This window comes from Meleagris gallopavo, chromosome 1, assembly GCF_905368555.1.
Source record: "Meleagris gallopavo chromosome 1, MGAL_WU_HG_1.1, whole genome shotgun sequence".
Lineage (NCBI taxonomy): Eukaryota > Metazoa > Chordata > Aves > Galliformes > Phasianidae > Meleagris > Meleagris gallopavo.
This window is the reverse complement of record NC_139404.1, coordinates 51,253,363-51,275,529: the sequence shown is the minus strand read 5'-3', so window position 1 is coordinate 51,275,529 and position 22,167 is coordinate 51,253,363. Positions and strand designations below refer to the sequence as shown.

Sequence of the window (22,167 nt, the reverse complement as noted above, 5' to 3'; positions counted from 1 at the left end):
CACTGAGTGCCCTTGCCCCAGCTCCCCACTTGATGGGATGTCTTCGAGCTGAGAAATCTCTATCTGGAGCTGCACCCACAGAAGCAGCAGAGACCCGAAGATGGGTTTGAGAGGACTCGTAAAACCCTTATGAGACAGTCCAATAGTTCATGACAGCTGCTGTGGCACACGTACTTCTGTAGAGGAGCACTGTGGTCCTTGGTGTGGCCATTCAGCCAGAGCATGATGCTCAAGCAGTGCTGAGCACACCACCATTCAGTCACAGAAGGTGACTCCAGGAACTGAACTAGTGAAACATCAGGATAAACAGCCTTTCTAACACTACTCAGATTAATCAGCAGAAGCAAAGGCCTGGTGCTCTCTTACTGCAGGAAGAGCTAGGAGACAAGAGTTGTCACAAAGAGGTTTCTTCATGTCAGAACTCCTGTTCTGCAGTACTGTCATACAGGACTCAATTACATGTAATCAGGAGTCAGTACTAGACAGAGACTAAAGAAGCTGAAATCCATCTCAACACCCAAAAGATAGATTTTCTCCTTCGAATGTTCAATGTAATCAAAAAGCAGAGTCCTTTTCCAGATCTGATCTATTATTCTTGCTCCATCGTATTATTTGCCTACCTTAATACCTAATGAGTACTTTTTTGACATTGTCAATAGCTGTGTATCATGAATTACTTGTGGATTCAAATCCATTTACTGGCAGAAAGACCTATAGTCAACTTTTTAGCCTGAAAGCGTAGGCTCATGGAGGTGTTTTGCACTCTTGACACCAGAAGAAAGTTAGATGAGAAATTATACCCACTGATATATTTTAGGAAATGCAGAGTGCCAAGAAGCAGAGACTTTCAGGTTGCAAAACCTTTCAACAATATCCATTATAGAGCTCTCAGACTCGAGTTGTTTGGATCACATAAAGCTCCCTTTATCACCTGGGCTGGGCTGATGAGGTTTCCCCAACAGAAGCAATTAACAACCTACAGATAGAAGCTGTGACATAAGCTAGACAAGATGTTGTACTAAAAAGAAAAAAGCAATGCCATTTGAAGCCAGAGCCTGAGATTTCACGCCCTTTACACTGCTATCCCACCTTCACCTACAATCGTCATCAACATGTTCCTTATTTTTACCTTATGCTTTTTTTTCTCTCATTTTTAATAACAGGAGAAGTTGTGTGAGCACTTGAAAGCATTTCACCAAGGCAAATTCTGAGAAAAATCACTTCTGACTACTTGCACTGTTGCTCCTACAACAGATAAGTAGGATTTAGTACACAGATGCCTGCATGAACCACCAAAACAATTGACTTTTCTTTTATTTGTGGAGGAAATTCGTGATTTAGCCAAAGAGCAGATGATATTCCTCTTTCAGCAATCCAGTCCAGCCTCCACCTTTCCCAGCAGACTTTGAAGGGCATCAGAGCTGACCACATTACCTCAGCCTGTTTTACAGTGGGAGGCAAACTGCTTCTTGAAGCCAAAGAAGGAAGGACTGAAGGTTATCAGTGATGAGGTACAATCACAGACACTATCAAAGCACAAAGCTGAAAGGATTGGGAATGTGCCCGATGGAAACATGAGATTTTCTTCTGCTTACATAGTCCATTAAGGAAGGGAACAGCCTGCTAGCAGTTAAGGAGACTGTCACTGTGTCAGAGACCTTTCACACACAAGTTGTCCCTCAAAAACTAGATAAGAACACTTTGAAAATATGGGCTAGCTTGTTTTTAGCACTGGGAGCAACTCCTTCACTCCCCAGTAAGCTACTCCATTGTTTAAATCAGCCTAAACGACTAAGAATTTATCCTCTTATTTCAAGGTTAATTGTGATAACTCCTAGCTTCCAGCTGGAGAATCTTGTTATGACTGCAAATAAGATCTAAAAGCCCTATTAATAGGTATCATCCATGCGTAAGCACCTGTACAGCACAACCTAGTCATCTTCCAACCTCGTTTTGAGGTTGAGGCTGAATAAACGAACCCAACACCTTACACACCTCAAAAGCCATTCATCTTCAAAGCCATAAGTTATTTTTATGATCCTAAACTGAACTCAGAAGTGAACAAAATTATGCAGTCTTTTTAACTTTGAACATGAGCAAGATCACATCCCTCCTTCAATCCGATGGTGCCTTTTGCATTACTGAAGCAGTTATCTTATGTGATCACCAGTTCTCTCCCAAATCAGTGTTTCCAACTAAAAACTTCTATCCCACATGCAGAGCTCATACCCAAATACACAGTACCCAGCACTAAACTGTGTCTAACATAGTCTTACTGGATTTCTTATTGGATTTATCAGTTGACCATTTCAAATTGTTCTCTAAATGTAATCTAATCTTCCTCCTCCTCAAATAAATACACATATACATGTGTATACTTTTTTATAAAAAAATATATATATATATATATATACACATATACACACACATACATGTGGTTTTTTAAAATATAAAAGGCAAGGTTTGAATAGTACTATCTCCATGGGTTGATACAGACACTGAAGAAGGCAAAGACTGAAAAGGATCCTTGGGGAAACCTACACTAGAAGCACTCCTGATCATTGATGCCTCCCCAGTAAGCGTGACTTTACATGATCTACCATTAAAGATTTTTTTAACCTCTCTGACATGTTCTCTTCTATGGCCTTGTTCTAAATAAAAACTGGTCACACAAATTAATTCAACTGCTCAAGCAATGTTCAACTATCTCAATATTGTTTTGCATAATCTTGTCAAAAGAGACAAAATGAGTTAGAAAGATACATTACCTTACAGAAAGTCATACTGAATGACAGTAAACTTTTCCTTCAGATTCTAATGTTTTTTAAAACTTTCCAAAATTATTTTTACATTGGATCAACATTCAGATAATTAACGTGTAGCTTTTTGAATCACTCCCTTGTTTTGTTCCAAATATTGAATTCAGTCTTCTCCAATTTCCATAGCTTACACAAATTGGTTAAAAATTAATATTAATAAAAAAGTTTATTGGTATGGCTGTTGTCCTTGGGCATACCTTATCTATCTGTTAATGCTTGCTTGGCTTTTTTGTTTTTGTTTTTGTTTTTTAATAAATATTAGCAAGCACTATCTCATCTTCCTTCATTATAAATTATGTACAAAACCAGATACAGTAAAAATACTTCCTATTACATCACAAACGCAGCAAATACTATGCAAATATTTTGTTTTTAATTTTAAAATACCGATTTTATACTGGACCTACCCCTTCTTAGACCTTTGTTCTTTGCATGTAAATAACTGACACTTTCTCCTTTGAAATTACGTCACCAATATCCCAGAGATTTAGTGCATTTTCTTTCCCACCTAATTCTTTGCTTAAGTAATTACATTCACTGCTATTTAATTCGTTCTTCCTCTTCATCCTCCCTGTGTGGTGTTGCAGATTGCTTTATAGTACCACACTTTCCATGACCGTGGAATCACGCCTTCGTGGCCATCAGGATGATTTTGCTGAATGCTTTATAGCTTCCATTAATGCTTCCCCCTTTTAAATGTACCTTCCCAGTTGGCTATCCTGCCAATTGTTTAAACTAAGAAACGGACTCTTCTAAAGCTCCTTGCATTACTGACTGATGCCATATTCTATTTGCACAAAGTAAATACAGACAAATAACAATCACTGGTACCTAGGCAACCGTGGGATTTCAGATCAGCTATTAACTCTTCTTTATCTCCTAGAACAAGGTCAACTATTGATTTATTCCACACTGGGTGCAGAACTGTGTGCATTAAAAATGACCTATTCTTTCTAGAAGCTTTCTTGAAGTCTTTCCATTGGCATCACAAAATGTCAGGTAAATATTACCTGCTCTAAGCAGCCTATTTTATTTGCCAGCCTATAAGAAGCATATACTTAAGGAAATGTTTGTTCCATCGCAGAGGATATTTCGGGGACCAGTTAGAAACACGTGACAGGAGAGAGATGACTTGAAACCCAAAGAACTTGGATTTGTCAGGAAATCCTTATGTCTGCAGCTCTCCCAAATGGCGATGGTTTGGAAAGCATTATGTAATTTCCACTTAATCACACACACAACAACACACTGAAGTCCACCTCTACTCAGGACTGGATGAAGGCATCAGCTAATGTTTTGTGCCTCGGGACTGAGCTGACCTCTCTCGCATGCTGTTCAGTCCTCAGGGGACTTCTTTCCTCCTATTCCCCACCATCACATTTATTTCTCCCTCCTCCGTTGCTTGCTGTCTACCCAATTTCTCTCATTGTACAGTAGTTTGGGAAAACCACTCCAGGCAAGGATTTTGAGTCTCTCAGATATGACGTTGAAGAGATGTGACCTGACACACGGAAGGGAGAGGGAGAAGATGGGGGTTATAGGCAGCCACAGCTGAAGATTCAGACAACTATGAGTCCCCCGTAGGAGAAAGGGTTGGTTTCAGTAAGTCACCCAAGGGAAAGCATCCTGATCCTGAAAGAGAAATGGGAGCAACGAGGATTCAGACAGAAATGCTCTCCTGCTTGAGGCTCTGAACATGCTGAGAGAAGCAGCACAGAGAAGAAGCGAGAGCTGCAAGAACCATTGATTATTTCCTCGGCAAAGCAATAAAGTTTTTCCTTACAGGAAAACGGCACTTTTTTTTTTTAATGTCTCAAAAGATGGATGATGGTCTGGTATGCATAATTCTCAGAAAAAACAGTGCCAGGTGAACTAGCAAAAAGGTTTATAGGAAATACACCATTTACCTAAGTCAAAATCATAACACCATGCAGGAACTAAAGATGATATTCAGACAAAAAGCAAACCAAAATCAGACGACTTGGGGAGCAACAGAAACTCATATAGTGCACAGAAAGGAAGTGCATAAGTGGCAATATCTGGGTCCCCAAAAAAGATAAGAAACCTTAATGAAAGCAGCCAGGCCATATTTTCTACATGCTCCACACCAGAACAGCAGTTTATTCCTATCGCTCGTGTCTCTTCATCTCTAAAGCAGACATGAGAGTTGCGAGTCACCAAGACAGGGATGTTCTTGCCATTTCCATTTCATTCCTGTCCCCATGCCAGGAATACAGGGAGGAAAGTATCAGTGAGAATGTGTATGAAAGGGTCCAGTCTTGAGCAAAGCACCAGGCCCAAGGGAAAGGGCAGCACAAACACAGAACAGTTTATATAAGTGATGCAGTTCCCAGGAGAGGGGAGAAGCAGCAGCACAGAGCAGGGTGTGCTAAATACAGAGTATAGCAGGTGGTCCAAGAACTGGCTGTGATTTCAGCAACCAGTTTATCCAAACCGGATGGAAATGCCGACTGCACAGCTCTGAAACAGCAAAAAGCAAGCTAAAAAACACAAGCAGAGCAGGCAACTGAAGACTCAGCAATCACAGATTGCCAGGAGATGAGTTTCACCCTGAAAACATTCCCACAGATGTCAAAAGTGCAGCAATCTAATGCATGAACAAGAAGGAATGCCAACCCAGGCCTCTAGCAAAATCACAGAGTTGTAATTTCAACTGGGACCTATTTCCAGAGGTCATTTAGTTCAACACCTGCTCAGAGCAGGTTTAATGAGATCAGTTTGGCTGGGCTGTATCCAGTCAAGTCGAACACCTCCCAGGATGGAGGTGTCTGAAGACCTGCTGAGGTCCCTCTGAATAGCAGCCCTGCCCTCTGGCATTTTGACAACTCCTCAATTTGGTATCATCCACAAAATAGCTTCTTATGGCTAATAAATAAATAAATAAATAAATAAATAAATAAATAAATTGAAGAACAAAACCCAAATATGTCTCATGACATACAGCAACTTAAGCCTCCTGCTGAAGACCATCAGTGAAACTTTCAATATTTCTGCACTCTTTCTATAGTCCAAGCAATGAATCAATAATTCCAGTTATCCCTTTTTCATGCGTAAGTTGAAGCTTGAAGTCGGAATGTCAATCTGACACGCTCAAAATACTGTAACACCACTCTCCCTGTGACAGTGCATACACATACACAGATGTCTAAAGAGATGCAATAGCTGAAACTGCAGAATAGTGCAGAATTTGGAGGAATAGCTAGCTATATGTTTAGGATCAAGGACACAAACTCAGTGCAGCATGGTAAGGCAACCTTACCTTTGTTCTTTCCTGACTTGAGTGCTCTGCCCTGCATCTTAAATAGGCAGCAACATTTTAAGCCTGTTACTTCTATAAAGAAGTATTTCTGAAGACTTTGAAACACATCATCAACCAAGAACGCTACCGTCATACCAACAACTCACAGATTCACAATGATGATATATAGCCAACTTCACCTAAATGTTAGGTCACGAGGCACCCAGCTCATCTGTGTCCACATGGAAAAAGTCACTGGCTACACTCATGTAAACTAACTCTTCCCCAAAGAGCTTATAAACTGAGAAGATGAATAGCACATGAAGATTAGGGGAGACAAAGTATTCCATCAAAAGAAACAAAATGTATATCATACCTGACTCAAAATACCATCTGACTTGCACTAGCTTTTCCACATGCAATTACTAGTTGGCCAGCTCCTTGCAACAATTTTTCATCACAGAAGTACATCACGAGGAAAGACAAATATTTCAACAAGTTCCTAAGCAACTGAAAAACAGTGCTTTGTGAGGGATATATTAAGTCAACGTTTAATCCTAGTCTTCGCTGGGAAATAAGGTTAAGTTTTGTTGTGGTCTTTTTTTTTTTTTTCCCCTCAAGCCAGTTATTAGCTTATAATTAACATCTCTGTATGAACAACACAGAGTTTTCACGTGTACTGACCAAATGCTACTAATTGCCATAATCCTGCAACAACTTTATAAGTGCTGAGTAAACCGGGACAGGGTCAAAAGAAGGGCTTTTTCCCCAGAGAACATAAGCCAGCACTGTACATTCTGCCTGTGGTGAAGGAGAACCTGCTGTGCCTTGAAGGGCTTTAGTACACTTACCCCAAACATCTGTCGAAGGTCAGGATCTCGAAAGCGGAAGGGAATGTTAGACACATGAAGTCGTTTTGGAGTGGATTTGCTCTCGGTGTTCTCACTGCTCTGTGTCTGTGATTGCTGTCCATCTGTCTGTGCCCCTCCTTCTGTCTGCTGAAATCAGAAAGACACAAGTGTGTGCATGAATAGAAACCATACAAATTACTTTAATGTGCTCCGTCCATCTCTTCTTATGTATTAGTGCTCTATTTGTCACTGCAGTATCTCAGTACTTGACAATTACTTTGATAAAGCCAGCAATGCTTAACCATTGATTTGTTGTTCTTCCCTTCCTTTTCCACAACTAAACAGTAATGAGATCTCATCTTCTTTCCCCTCGTATCACCTTTTAGCTTAGTAGATTTGCCTTTGGTTTTCTTAAATTGCTTCTCTTTTCCCCTGCTCTTCCTCACTTCAGCTGCCACCATATGAAAGCTCTAATGAAGAGGCGGATCTTCCGTATCCTGAAGCTGGGAGGTAGTACCGCCGCTCTAATCTCATGTGGCAGGATGTTCCTGCAATCATCAAAATCCCACAGCTGAAGTGGCAGCTCTTCACCGGGCCAATACCAGAAATGCATCTCCAGGCAAAATGGCATCTGCTGTCAAGCTCCCTTCAGAGAAACACCACCCCCAAAAGGAGGTCTATAATTAAACAGTAAAATCCATGCATCAACAGCTTACGGATGTCTTTGATTAACTTTTCTAGTACATTTAAAAGCCATCCCAGGGACAGGAAACAGTCATTAGTGCTGCCGGATTTATAAAAAACCCCAAATGCTACTTTCTGCTGCCAGCTCCACAACTAAAATAAAGGAATTGGGTCTGGCACTCCCAAGTGCTGACTGGTACAGCAAAGCCAGGGCAAGGGTGGGCTCTTAGTACTTTTGCACAGAGAATGTACAGCAAGGAGGTAGATGTGTGTGCCAGGAGACAGACCTAATGGCCCCACAGAGAAGAAGCAAGGAAGAGAACTTCAGCAGCTTGTGCTGGGCTTCGAGTAAAAAGCAGTAACATCTGAGCAAAGTACTCAATAGGCAAGGGACAGCCCCTTTGCAAAATGCACTGATGAGAAAATGGTGGGGTTTCTGCACTTCAGTCAAAACCACATCAGCAAACACTCAGAGCCACAGAACAGAGCAGACTATAACCTGGCCAGTCTTATTGTTCTGTCCCTGTGCAAGAGCAGGCAGTGATGGGTAAACATATTCAAAGAACATCCACCCACTCACTCCCGTCTCCTATTGCTTGCCTCAGCCCCGTGGGACTAATGCTCTGACACTTGTATGATGCACTTCAAAATGTTTTTTTCCTTTCTTTAGGTGCCAATCTGACTTCCTCCTTAATTCACCAAGTGAAAAGAAGCTCTATGAGAAAGAAAGACTGCGTAGCTATTACTTAGCCTTTTTCAGGCACCTTCAAGCCTTAAAATACACAAATAAGAAGTAGAGGGGTGTTTTGGTGAAGGCCTCTTTTTCCTTTCTTCTTTCTCTAAATATAAGTTTGTCTACAAAAAAGGAAAGTATATGGAGAGTTGCACTGGTTCCTCAACCGCTGTCCAGGCACGCTAGACTGCCCTGCACATCATCTCACATACAACACTTGGTGATATTTGAAACAAACAAAAAAATCTCATCTCTCCACAGATGAGCTATACCGGCAACATTAAGAGAGCTTCTTCTGGCCAGAAACGTCCTTGACAAATATAACCTTGACCTTGTACAGTGGTTATAATGGACTGACAAAGCAAGCTAATAGTTAAGCACTGGCCTCTTGTGCTGAGCAAAGCAGTGGCAGCTTTCCATACTGTTTTAGTAGGACAGCGTAAAACACATTTGATCTGATTAATATAAATTAAGCTATGATAGGAGGAACAGAGATACTGCCCTGCAATTATCTCTACTCCCCAGAGCCATGTGAGTCTCGGGAGAAGCCCAGAAGGATGAAGAATTTTTATTTGGCCAAGGCTCAACCCCTCTGCTCCTCAGATATCAAATTTTCAAGAACAACCTCACAAACTTCCATTTGATCGTATATAAAAAGAAGCCACCCCCTCTTCTTCCTACCCTTACCCCTATGGCAAAATGCATCTCCAAACACATCTCCCCCTGCACCCTAGGGGAAGAATCAATGCAGCTGGCTTGTGATTAAATCACACCATGCTATTTGGTGGTTTTATTTTTATTACTCCATCAGAGTCCTTTGCTCCTCAGGCTAAGTCTGTCCAAGCAGGACAAAGCACAGGGGTAGCCCATCCATCACCACTGCACACAATGTCTGTGTTGCAGTGAGCGCTCCAAAACAACTCCCCCAGAACCACCGATGCTCTAAGGTATCTCTTTCTGACCCATCTTCAAGCACGTTCTGGAGTCTTGATAGAGCAATTCACCACATTCCAAGTCATGCACAGAATCAGCAAGTGGGCAAACATTCGCATGCTTCATCATTGCATCTTTTGCAGTGGGAATCAGGAAAGGCAGAGAATCTGAACAGTGACAGCAAAACCATGTTAGATCCTAAATTGAAATATAGATGGCAAAGGACTGATCCTGCTGCTGCCAGAGGAGAGGGAGCCGGGAGGTTGCCAGCACTCCTCTCCCAGCCATTTGTTCCTAAGCAGAGGGCAGAACTCCTTTCTTACCGAGAGTGCAATCTATCATGTACAGTGGTCTGCTCAAAAACACTCACAGCTGTTCCCGCATATGGCAGCGTGCTGCTGTCACACAGAAGTCACTTTTCCAGCCTGTGAGATGTGTACGAGACAAAGGCTTTAAACTGAAGAAACAAGAGAAGGGATGGGGGCCTCACAGCCCAAGCTTACCTTTCTGACGATGTGTTTTTGCAGGCCCTCTCATCTCCTTGATTTTTCAGCAGTAGTTTAACATTAAATAACCCTTCTCTCTGGATGCTGCAACCTCTCTCATTTCTCTGCATCCACAGCCCCAAGGTAAGAGCTGAACTTTCTGCCACTATAACATTAGCTCGATACATTTGTCTACTGCCACACATTCAGCTACAACATCAATGAAAGAAACAGTCTCCTCAGATCTCGCTTTCCCCTCCCCCGTTCCTTTTATAGTTATTCCTTGTCTTAATTCATTAGGAAGGAGATGAAAGGAAGGGCCCGGAGCCCGTTCTCAGCAGCACATAATGGAGACTGGCAAAGTGCTGCCCTGACCGAGCCCAAGCTTTTATCATCGTGTCTCACCCAGCACCCACTCCTCACCCCAACTCCTTCCCTTCCCCACATCAGGTTTTGAGACGCAGAAGGGAGCTGACAGCTGTTCCCTCGGTCTCAGAACTCACAGTTGGGCAAAGACCCCATGTTTGGAAACAGCCCTGGTTCCCCGCTGCCTCCTCACTGCAGTCTGGGTAACATATACTTATGCAGCGATAATGTCATTCATGCCTGCACACACAAGCTCTGAGCTGTTCAAGGTCACTGAGAGCTGCACCGCAGCTCAGCACGCGCACGGGATTTGCTTCGCTCGACTCCTCACTCCCTTTGCCCCCCGTGCCACCTCCCTGCACCCACTGGCAGTAAAGAAACCCTAAGCAAGAAGGGGCTGTAAAGGGAAACGTAAAGGGAAATGTACACGTAAAGGGGGAATGGAGCGTCTCGCAGGGCTTGGAGACAGCTCTACAGCCACCTTCCTGCCTCCCAACCAGGCTCTTCTCCTCAGAACAGCTGGCAAATAAGCCAATGCTGAAGGATTTCTTCTTGGAGTGAGGGGGAGCAGTGGGTGCATCTGAGCCCAGAGTGGACATCCACCTGTGCCAGCAGACAAGGAGACATCCCACCAGGAGCAAAAAGAACCCTCATCCCACAGGCCAGCCTAGGGCACACACTGCTTCCCACTTGCTTCTTCTTAACTGGAACTGCTTCAAGTTCAAGTCGTAGCAAAGTGAACAACAACCCCCTCCCTGACTTCTTCCCCCAGGAAACAGGTACTCCAAAGGCTGAGAACCATCATGAACCATAAATCACTGCAAAAGAAAATATTTACAAAATACAAACTGTAACTAACAGCTATATTTAAAAGGGTACTTGGGGTGGCTTACAGCATCTGAGAGACAGACTGTGCTCACGCCACTGCTTCTAGACCAGTCTCGGATGCATAAAAAACAAAAACATCTTGATGGGATCAAGACCTTGAGGAACTGTGTGGAGACAGGGACTGCACACTGGGGCTGGCAGAAAGCAACCTGCCCGCTGCCAGGAAGAGTGCAGGGAACGCTGGAAAATCTCTGCAACTTCCACTGAAACGCTTGGATCAAAACAACCAGATGCCCACCACCAAACAGATTCCCACAAGGATGATTTGGTGGAAAAATGAGCAAGGAATCAGGCACTGGATAGCAAAACCTCTCCTGTCTTATCACACTGCACCTGAGCAGCACTGAGCGAAGGACGCAGGAGTTCCCACTGCTTACAAAAAATGGCTAAGGATATACCCAATCACTTCTGCTGAGCTTTTGACTATTTCCATTAGCTAGGGTAATCTTGGGTGCGTTTGCTTCTGGCTGTTACCTGGGTAAGAACAGAGGAACGGGACAAACACTTGGTGGTGCTCCTCTGGCCTCCCACCCTGAAGGTCTCTCAGACTCCAGCAAGCAGAACCAGGTCAATCTTTCTTCGTAGCTGACCACTGGCAATAAACCCACTGCCCATGAAATGTTTCTGCGAGTTTTATGAACCCACTCATACTCTCAGCTTCCAAAGTATACTGTGAACACACCAGGGGAGGTTTAGGTTGGATATCAGGAAAAACTTCTTTACAGAAATGATTGTTAAGCACTGGAACAGGCTCTCCAGAGAGGTGGTTGAGTCACCATCCCTGGATGTGTCTAAAAACCATTTGGATGTGGCGCTCAGGGACATGATTTAGTGGAGGGTTGTTAGAGTTAGGATAGTAGGGTTAGGTTGAGGTTGGACCTGATGATTTTGAGGGTCTTTTTCAACCTATGAAAATTTCAACCTTGAGCAATTCTATGATCCTATGAACAAGAGTTCCACAGCTAAATTCTTCATTATATAGGCAAAAATATGAAGAAAAGCTGTGAGTTTTTTTTTGTTGTTTTGCTTTTTTTTTTTTTTTTTTTTTAAATATGCACAGCACAGGGTTATTTCCTGCACGTATCCTAGTAAGTGAAAGCGGTAGAGTTCTCAACACTGCTCAGTATTCTACACATGTCACATCCCTTCACTCGTCTATCAGCTCTTTTCCTAAGTGAAGATTTCATTTCTTCTCATAAAGAACCTGCTACACCCTTTTCATCATCACTATTATCCTTCTCTACACTGCATCTAGATCTCCTCTAACCTTTGAGAGATACACAGCACTACCACGGCTGTATATGCTCACATAATGATATTTTCTGATTTATTCTCTATTTCTCCTTTGAAATCATTTTTAAATCTGCCTCACTAGATGCAAGTCTGGAAGTGCTGACAACCAAAATAATCTGCCTCGTACTCAAAGCAAATTTCTGATGTTAAATGTCAGAGTTTGCTACCTTCAGACAATGATTTCCAATCTGTGGTGTCTGAACAACCAGCAGCTGCATACTTACTGGGAGCCTGCTCCTCCTCACATCTACCTGCTTAGCTGTATCAAAAGAGAACCGAGGATCCTCATTAAGCATATCTCTCACCTGAAATACCTTAACAAGAGCAAACGCTTTAATTACTGAAGTGATGAAAAATAATTACAGAGGAAATTTTTCCTCTATCTCAGACTGGGTAAAAAATACCCGAGGGAAAGTCATCCTTACAGCATCATCATAGAATGGTCGGATTGAAAGGGACCTCAAAGCCCACCCAGTCCCACTCTCTACTGTGGGCAGGGCTGCCAGCCTCCAGCTCAGGCTGCCCAGGGCCCCATCCAACCTGGCCTTGAACCTCCAGGCATGGGGCACCCACAGCTTCTCTGGGCAGCCTGTACCAGTGCCTCACTGCCTTCTGATTGAAAGATTTCCTCCTAACATCTAATCTAAATCTCCCCTCCTTTATAGCCTTTTCACTTTGTCCTGTCACCATCCGACAGTGTAAAAAGTCATGCATAATAGGAACAAGTTGAGGAACCTCCATAATGCTGCTGGCTCCCTCCCTTCTCAACTCTTGGTGGATGCCTGGGCCACAGCCAGCTGACCCAGCAGCCTCCCATCTTGCTTCCAAACACGGTACACAGGGGTCCCCCACCACAGATGCGTCTTCACAAAACCCAGAAGACTGTATCCCTTTATGGTGCGGCAGATGAGTTAAATATGCCTCAGTATGGCAAGTTGAAAAGCCGAGAGACACGCTGCTCTGTAATTAAATAATGCTTTATATTGGTTCACGACAATGCAGTGCCGAGGCGACAGCACCTGCCATTTTCGTGCAAAGTCATTTGCATAAACTTACTCCTCGACTTCCATAGCTCCAGCTGCATTCTGTAATTTATATAGACACACAAATTCTTCCCTCTGACATTAACAAGAGAAACGAGCTGAATAATCAGCTCACAGTATTAAGTGCAATGCATTTACTATCAAGCAAGCTTTTGTAGCTCAGCGATGATTAATCTTCCCTCTGCGGGTAGAGCTCTGGGAGATGCAGCGAGCTGACAACTGCTCTCGGCTCCTGGCCACGCTCTCCATGCACCTACCTTGAGACAACAGCATGTGCTGGATTCCTCCAAGAGCCCCTCTAATTCATTAACCCAGCAAAAGAATTGGACAGCTTTCTGCCGGGTCAGTGAATTCAAGTGGCTCACGTGAGGAATGCCAGAGCCGGTAAACAGGAGAGGGAATTTGTGCTGGGAGCCAGATCTCTCCTTTCTGACAGCGGTGAATCTTTAGATCAGCTCAGCTGCCAGAGGAGCCACGGCCTCGTTAGCATCGCTCCCTGGGGCTCTCTGTGCCGGGTGTCTCCAGCAGGGAGAACTCGTGTAAACCAAGAAAGGGGAAGGGGAAGAAGCCAGGCAGCCCAGCACTATAAAAAGTGAAATGCAGAGTGTCAACAGTTTAAGAGACAGGCTGTAACAGGCAGAGCAAGTAGGCCAAATATGGTCTGCTACCTCGGGCTATTTTTAAGGCAGGTCTTTCAGCTGTGCTTTCGGACAGTATCAAGAGAAAGGACAGATGCTTGGAGATGATGACCAGGAGACCCACATGCCAGACAAGAAACAAAGCTTCACAGATGAGGCCTGATCCTAAAATAAAAAGGTTCCAAAGTATTAAGCTGTTTGTATTACACCCCCTATTGTGTCAATTCCTTTTTCGTGCCCCTGCTCCGAGAGCTTTGAATGCTTTCCACTACTCTCTGGCCTTCAGAACCAAGCTTACCCTCCGCTGATGACACCAACCAGTCAACTCCCTTCACTTGGGAGCTTTGCTCGGCCTAGAGGAGCACACGGGAAGGCATGGACTTTGACTATCATGGTTTCTTTTACTTATGTTCACATCTGCTGTTTGACCTCAGCCTTCCGGATCACTGTGTATTAACTCAGCAGATCCCACAGCTAATCTCAAGTCATTCAATCCAACTTGTTCGTGAGATCCGGAAAAATTCCTATGAGAAGACGTCCCCACGCTGTACAAGGGACCCCAATACAGACCCCACTACACTGCTGCGTAAGTCAACACCAACCAGATGATAGTTCTCTTTCCATGAGGGACCTTTAAGTCACCCCATATTCTGTTACTTCTGGAATTCTCCTTAACACTACCAGCCTGAAAAGCCAAAAATCCACACAACTTCTGCCATCTCGCTCTGTCCTGCCAACAGGGCAGCCATACAAGCCTTGTTCTTAAAAGCAAGGAGGGACCTGATCTGCCTGACCTAAGGAAATGTGTGAGCTATCCCATGGGAGCACAGGCTTGCAGTCAGAGGCTAAAAAACCCGCCAGCTATTCAGTCAGGGGTATCGCCTTCGCACAGATGACAGCAGCTGTGCTTGTCAATCCCAATAATGGGAGGGGAGGATCGCATATCACCCGCAACGAGTTTTTGCTATGTTAAAGTTAGCACTGGCATTTGAGCAAGACAACAAAATGAAGGGAAAGCTCCTTAAAGCATAGCAGTCTATTCCACATGGATTGGACATGTATGTCAAACAAGCAATAACCAGTCTGTGTGATAGACAAGATGCTTGACGTTAGCTGTAGATGTTCAAGATGAAACAACCAACCTGTTCCGCTGTATTTTAACAGCATGCTTTAGCTTGAGCAACTGCTGAGCCTTCTTCCTCCCCCTAGATCCTACATCATTAATCAGTGTACTGAGAAGGAGAAAAGTTGCAAGCAATTACATCCCAAGGCACCCCACGGAATGAAAATAAATTCATACAGTAGGGTTCCTGCACAGAGAGATAGAGGGACAAAGGCGATCCAAAACCAAATGCATAAGAAGTGTGGGAATGCCTGCGGCCAAGCTGCCTTCCCTATCCCCACGTGCCAATATCTGGGATGCTCTGGGTTCGAGCAGTCCCAGCTGCACCCTCACTCCCTTCTGGCCATGGAGACTGGACTATGCATGCTCAGCTTGCATCTTTAACCACGTTAAGTGCTCGCACCAGACGTGCCCACCTGCTCCCAATAACCAGCTCCGTGCATTACCCTGCCTGCATCCCAGATCACCTCTCCCAGTCACGCTCCCTCCTGGCAACACCAGCTTCTCCCTGCAGTCAGTCTCCCAGCAACGCTCCCTCCCACACACAGGCTGCTCGTCCCCATCCCCGGTTGGCGCGCACACCGGGGCTGCGCAGAGCCGGCGCTGGCTGATGGGAGGCAGAGCCAGGCCCTGCAGCACTGTGGGGACGGCTCCTAATAAGGAAGAGGAGCAGGAGGTTTGGCAAGAGCCCGCAGCCAAGGTCAGGGCTCGCATCGCTTCCATTAAAAAGAAAGGCTCTCAAGCTCTGGGCAAAGATGGGAAGAGCAAATGCACACAGGAGAAAAGGCACCGCTCCGGTTTGCTCCCCATTTCCACTCTTCTCATCGACCCAGCTGTTTGCTGGAGACGGGCAGCCCAGATCCTCCAGGCTCAAACAACATGCCTTTATGACAAATTGCATTTCTGCATGCTGTACCCTGCATCGGCCTTAAGTTTTATTTCCAGCCTCATCTCTTCTTGTCTATGTTTGCATTCGCCTTAGGCCAAGGAAGGCCTTTGAAGCTCCTTTTACACACTATCGATGTGCTTTACTGGGTTTGTACCGTCACCTTCTCCCAGCTGAGGCATTCCCAGGATAAACTCAATGATACCTTATCAAAGCCATAGCTGGCGTTGTCAACCAGTGCACACTGCAGAAGCAGCAAGGCCCCATGCTGGGAGCCGTGCACACTCAGGCTGGCACTATCAGCTCTTCCCATCGCTGGCACTAAATTCACTCAGTACTTACAGGGGGGAAAATAATCTCTATGAGCCAAACACCCAACTACAAGCAAAACTGAAAGCATTAACAGATTAAATCCACCCCTGAGCACCGAAGGCTCTCACCATAAGACTCTTTATTAGGAAGTTAAGTCTTAACAAGTGGCTTAAGGGGTGGATAAAGCTTTTCCCGGGATAATCTGTCAGCATGTTGCCCAGTGCCAGTTCCAGACCACAGGAAGAAGAAAGCGAAAAACGTAAGAAGGTGAAAATCTTTGTTTGGTAAATGGATGCCTAGTAGCTGAGAGGTCTTCTTCTATCTCTGCCCCTGAAGCTCCCTGCCATTTTCAGAAAGTCAAAGAAAAGTGTTTTTCTACTCTGTTAGCTTCCTGAAAGCAGAAGCATTCCAGGATTACACCTACAATACACGTGCTCTCTCAAATCCTTCCTGCTGTCAACTTTCTAGAACTTGCCTCCACCATATTCATGTGAACCATTTACCAACTGACTCAAGCTAACTAATCTTTCTAGGAAAGCCCGTCTTTGGACAGCACCACCGTGGTGAAAGCACCACAGTCTCAGGTACCGTTGCAGGCATTTATTTACAAGGGAAACACGCAGAAGGGGAAAGGTGAGAACGCAGCAATGAATCATCAGAACCCCTGGCTTTTTGCCATTCTCTCCTTTCCAAGCCTAGGACTTTCTGCACGCTTGAGCAACAGGCAGCCACCTCCTGCACAGCTGCCTGCTCCAGAGGCACCATTCTGCTGCCCCGCGCTTTTCGGCACTTACTGCGAGAGATCCATTCTGCGTGCTAGCTGTGGTCGTGCTCTGCTCGCCGTGTGGCTGCGTGCTCCCGTAGAGCGTCAGATTGTGCTCGCTGGTCTGGCCTGCATAGTCCTGAGTGTGTGGCACCCCGTACTCTGTGGGAATCCCGTTCTGTGGGGGTGGCGGAAATGGGATTGTGGTGAATGGCTGCACCATTGCATCAGGAGTTGCTGCTGGCTCCTGGTTACCCTGGAGAAAGGAGAAAGTTTTATCACCCCACAGAAGACGGATGGAAATATCAGCCTGAGAAATCATCCACAATCACACATATGTTCCACACGGACCATGTAAATATCCCATTCGCTGCCACAGTCTGCTATTTTCTTCTCTATCGGGCCTTGCTCTGCTGAGTCATCATGCTGGTTTTTAATCACACTTGGGCAACTTTCTCACTTCTGGGTGGCTCATGGAGAACCATCTATGGGGTTTGCAACTTGCACACACCTAAAATCTCATGAAAATGCTTCACAAGCAGTAAGGCATTATTTTGAAAGGGTAGAGAGGCTCTGGAGCTTGAGAATGGGAATGGAAGAGCAGGGTGCTAGCTCCATCTCCTCCAGCCCCATCTTCACAGCTCTGCACCCAGGCACACAGTGTTTAAGGGCACACTGTTGCATTACAACAAGAGAAAGAAGCACACATCTGTGCAGCAGCCCCATCCCCTGTATTGGCAGCGATGAGCACTGAGCACAGGTGCAGCTTTTAGCACACCAACTGCACAACCCAGAAACAGCCAGCTGACTGTGCAAAATATATCCCCAAAAGACATCTCATCCTACTACTCCTGAAAAAACCCCAGCAGCAAACCCAAAGCCTGCAGCACTGCAGGGCTGTCGTGGAGGGGACAGGAAGGAGCTGAGGGCGACCTTCACGAGCCATCCGGGTGAAGGACAAGCATCTCAACATTGAAACCCAGCCCTGGGAAGCACAGCCTGCTACACTGCTCCTACTGCCACAGCAGCAAAACCCACAGAGAAGATTTATGAGAGCACGGCTGTTTGATTTATGTGCGTGTCAACAGACTAATCCTGATTTTAAATTTTGGCTGCTGTTCCAGCCCCTGGTCCTCCCCCACAAAGCCCAGAGGTACACCAGCATGCTTAAACCAAGAGAGGAAAAGGGAGAGGGAGCTTACCCTACAGACAGAAGAGGCAGAGGGGAAATTACTGAGCAATCTTCAGCAGAGAGCACACAGACCTCCCGCTCTCTTCCCCTGCCTGCAGCGCTCCCTTCCCAGCCTAGATGACAACCTCACTGCTCCTTCAGGTGTTGGCCAAGAGCCTGCTTGCTCTGCCCAGTGCTCGGCCTGCCTGCCCAGGGCCACGTTTCCTGGAAGAGCTGGTCTGCTTCCCAGATTAGGGCTGATCCTACTTCCTTTGTGCTTACTCTGTCTCCTGTCCAGTCCTGGCAGTGGGGAGATGCAGGCAGCCTCAGCTAAGCCCAAAATCTGAGAGCCTTACCAGAACTTTGTTATACCCCATCTCTAGCATGTTTCCATACAGCTCAGGTCTGCCTGTTTCTTCCATTTTAATGATAGCTTAACATCAACCGTTTAACATTGGATCTAAATACTAAACTGTCTGCGTTTTTGTTTGGTTGGGTTTTATTGCTGGTCTTTTTTTTTTTTTTTTAATTTCATTTCAAGAACTGCTACAACAACCCCTGGGAAGATGCCACAGCAGAAACTTTTTCCAATCTTCTTAGAACAAACCAGACTGACAAGCCCATGGTACCCGACAGAAGGAAGAGAATGCTAATTAGCCGCCAACAAAACTTATTGTGCCTTCTTCCCAACAGAGTGGGGTTGCTCTCTAAAGGACATACTCCAGCATTTTGTTTAATCTCACCCCTCGACTTCTTAAAATGCCAGCCCACAAACCTCGTATCATCGTATTTCCAATGTTCCCCCCTTCCTCAGTTAACACTGCACCCCTTCTAGTTAAACGTTTTTCAACCTTTTAAATATTTTCTCCCCCTTCTTCAATTATCTACAAGTGTTTGAAGGATGAAAAATGCTATCTCTCTCTCTCCCCCCTACTTCTTGTGGTGTTTCGATAACACATTTATTTTAAGCTTAATCACATCTCACAAGCCAAAACAGCCTGACAACTTTATTTATTACTTCTCTCTGACCTTCCTAAGATTTTTAAATAAGGGATTTTTAGTGCAGAATGCAGTGTTTTAATACCATTCTAACTTCAGGGATTTTTTTTTTCTAATCTCATATTTATAATAGTATTAAATATACTAAAATGCAGAAATCATGCCTCAGATTATCAGTAAATCTATTGTCATTATATTTGTCCAGCTTTCACCATCCAAAGGAGTACCTGTATCTGAAATTATTTTTCCTCTGGCTATGATTATTTACACGTTTCTTGCCTAATTACTTTTTAACATTTTTATTTCCTTCAGTGCTTTCTCCCTGCCCCCACTCGTGTCTATGAAGGGAACTCCTAATGTGTTCCCTGCAGGTTTCAAGGTGTACTGATATCCTTCTCTTCTGTCACTCCGCCCCATTTCAGCATTTACCCAATGCTTTGTATTTTCAAGAACGCGCGCAAAAAATCCCATTTATGTTCCAACAGAGAACCTGAACTCCTTTCCCTACCTCCAACCCTTTGCAGAAGGTCCTGCAGTCAGAAGCGCTGATTTTCCCACATCCCAAGAGGTACGAAGTGCTTCAAGAAAACCCTCAGTGAAGGTATGCGGGAGGGAGATGCAACCAAGAGAGCCGAGCTGGAACTATTTTGTCTATCCTGTCTCAGAGACATGCCTCCCTGCACTACCAGCACTGCCTGATTTAGCTCGTGAACCTCTCAGCATCATGACTCAACATCGACAGACTGAGATGAATATGTCAAAGAGTAGTCACCATCCCCAAATGCACGCACAGATGCCATCGCGGGACAAAGAAAGCTCAGCTGCAGTTCCCACTAATTACTGCTGTTATCAACTTGTGCGATAGCATAAAATGAACCAAATTAACATCCAGGCTCGGACAGACTCTTTTCGCAGCCACAACACGAGATGGATGGTGGTCTCCAGGAAGGAAGCCTGAGGGACATCCGGCTGCAGGAACAATTTTGGCAGCTCCAGGTTAGCAGATATGAGTTCATACCACCAATAGCTGCCATCCCATGTCTACCAAGCAGGGATAGGCTGTTCAACCCAACTGTAACTCAGAACAATTAACCAAACATACACCCCTCAGAAAGGGAAAAAGCCTCAGTACGACACAGTAACTTCCAGTTCAAAGAAAACCAGAAACCCCTATGTTGTATACTCACTCAGCTCTCGGGCTCCCACAGGAAGCACTTGCACAGAAGGCAGGGATTCGGAGCAGCTGCCTTCCTACAGAGCTCTGACATGGTCTCACCACCACACCCTGCCCAGTGCACCAGCAGGACACGGGACACCAGCCTGGGTTCCCAAACCTCCAGAGCTACGGCTGTGCCTCGAGGTGTCAGCTTCCCTTCTTTGGGCTGTGGTTTCACCTGCAGCTCATCCCACGCTTTGTTTGAAAAAAACAATTCAGCTAAGCCAGCGAAAAATCCTAAACAGGGACACGTTTTTAAGAGCTGATGCACACGTACCTTAATTAACGAGCTCTGCGGCTCCAAGCTACGCGGCCAGGCGAGACGCAAACAGACGTAGCGGTACCTCGCAGAGGGGAGGAAGCCAGGAACGCCTCAACCAGCACAACGTGGTTCCGCAAACGCGATTTCGGATGAATTCTTTCAGCAGACAGCAGGTGGTGATCCAAGATCACGGCACCGAGCGCGAGCACAAAAACATGCACAAAGGCCTCCCACTTCCATAAAGCTGTCAGCTAACAAAGATCAGTTTATTTTGTGAGGGGCTGGTTTTGTTTCGTGCGCTGGAGAAATGAGTGTAATTAGAGAGACGTGAAATGAAAGGAGCCTCAGAGTGAGGTGACTGTGGATCCCTTCTGTATTGGCATGCTGGTATTTGCGTAGATAGCAAAGAGGAACAGATTAAAATGGCAATTCCGGTAAAACTGACCTGGTGCAATTTCTGCATGGACAACTCCAGGTGAAGTGCCATAAGCTCTGCGTTGTCCGCTACCTTACGAAGAGCTTCAGAGGAAGGCGCAAGGCAATGCTATAGTACGTACACATCAAGTAACCTCTCCAAAGTACTGTTCAGCTCTGGAAACCCCCAAGCACTATGATAGATAGAGCACGGGGGGGGGGCCACCCACTGTTGACAGGTTCGCCTTCGCCATGTCTGTGTTATTAAGCCTGGGAAGAGCTGCCTCCCATCTAGCTGCAGGCAATTAAGGTGTTTGTGACAACCGCTGTGCTCCCGGCTACGGCTGTTTGCTCTCCGCACAACCCTAATCCCTTCCGTAAATAGCAAAAGCTGCTCCTAGCTCCAATCTGCAGAGGCAACAGCTCAACCTGGAGCCACTGCCCAGCCCACGCTGCCACTGATCGGGACACAGGAACTCGCACCATTCCCCTCTGACCAGGTCAAAGCTGGCCCAGGGGGAGCAGAGCACACCCTCCCCAGGCTCCTGGCACTGAGGTCCCAGCCTCCATGCACATGCTGCCTCCACCCTCTGTGAGCCCCTTCAGCACGTATCCCAGAAAAAAAGGGGAAAAAAAAAAAAAAAAGAGGAAAAAAGACTTGCTTTTTATTGTCAGGTTAGTTTTGTTCCCAGCTGAGAGCGTTGAAACATCTTGGCAAAGGGCGAGGAGAGCAGGAGCCAGAACAGTGAGAGGGTGGAAGAGTGAGGAGGGAAGGGCTAGGGGACATCAGCGACTCTCACAAACCCTGGAACTGAAGCTATGATCTTTCAAAATTGTCCTTTTGCTCTTCAGGTCATGAAAACATTTGAAAATAAGCGATGTGTATAGAATGATTGGTGATGGTTTTTTACCTCCCCACATCCTGAACACTGATGCAGCCATGTGGACTCCTCAGGTACCCAGAACACCATACAAGCTCTTTACCTCTGCTTTCCATATCACGGCCATTACTTTCCTGTTCAGTTTCTG

The 22,167-nt window shown here is 45.3% G+C and overlaps 1 protein-coding gene across 27 annotated transcripts in view; it reads right to left on the bottom strand.

Annotated features, from left to right (window-relative positions):
• Positions 1-22,167, bottom strand: part of RBFOX2 (RNA binding fox-1 homolog 2) — a 162,837-nt gene that overhangs the window by 40,339 nt on the left and 100,331 nt on the right. For 26 of the 27 annotated variants that reach the window (XR_014884209.1, XR_014884218.1, XR_014884219.1 and 23 more), the window contains 2 exons: positions 17,108-17,332; positions 6,930-7,076 (listed from right to left, as the gene is read on the bottom strand). Coding sequence is in view for 22 of the 27 variants with exons in the window: in XM_085227325.1 (XP_085083451.1) it covers positions 6,930-7,076; positions 17,108-17,332 (372 nt within the window). In the remaining 5 variants the exon portion in view is untranslated. Of the gene's footprint in view, positions 1-6,929; positions 7,077-17,107; positions 17,333-21,169; positions 21,227-22,167 lie in introns of those variants that run through there. The other variant, XM_010711639.4, reaches the window with a different exon arrangement.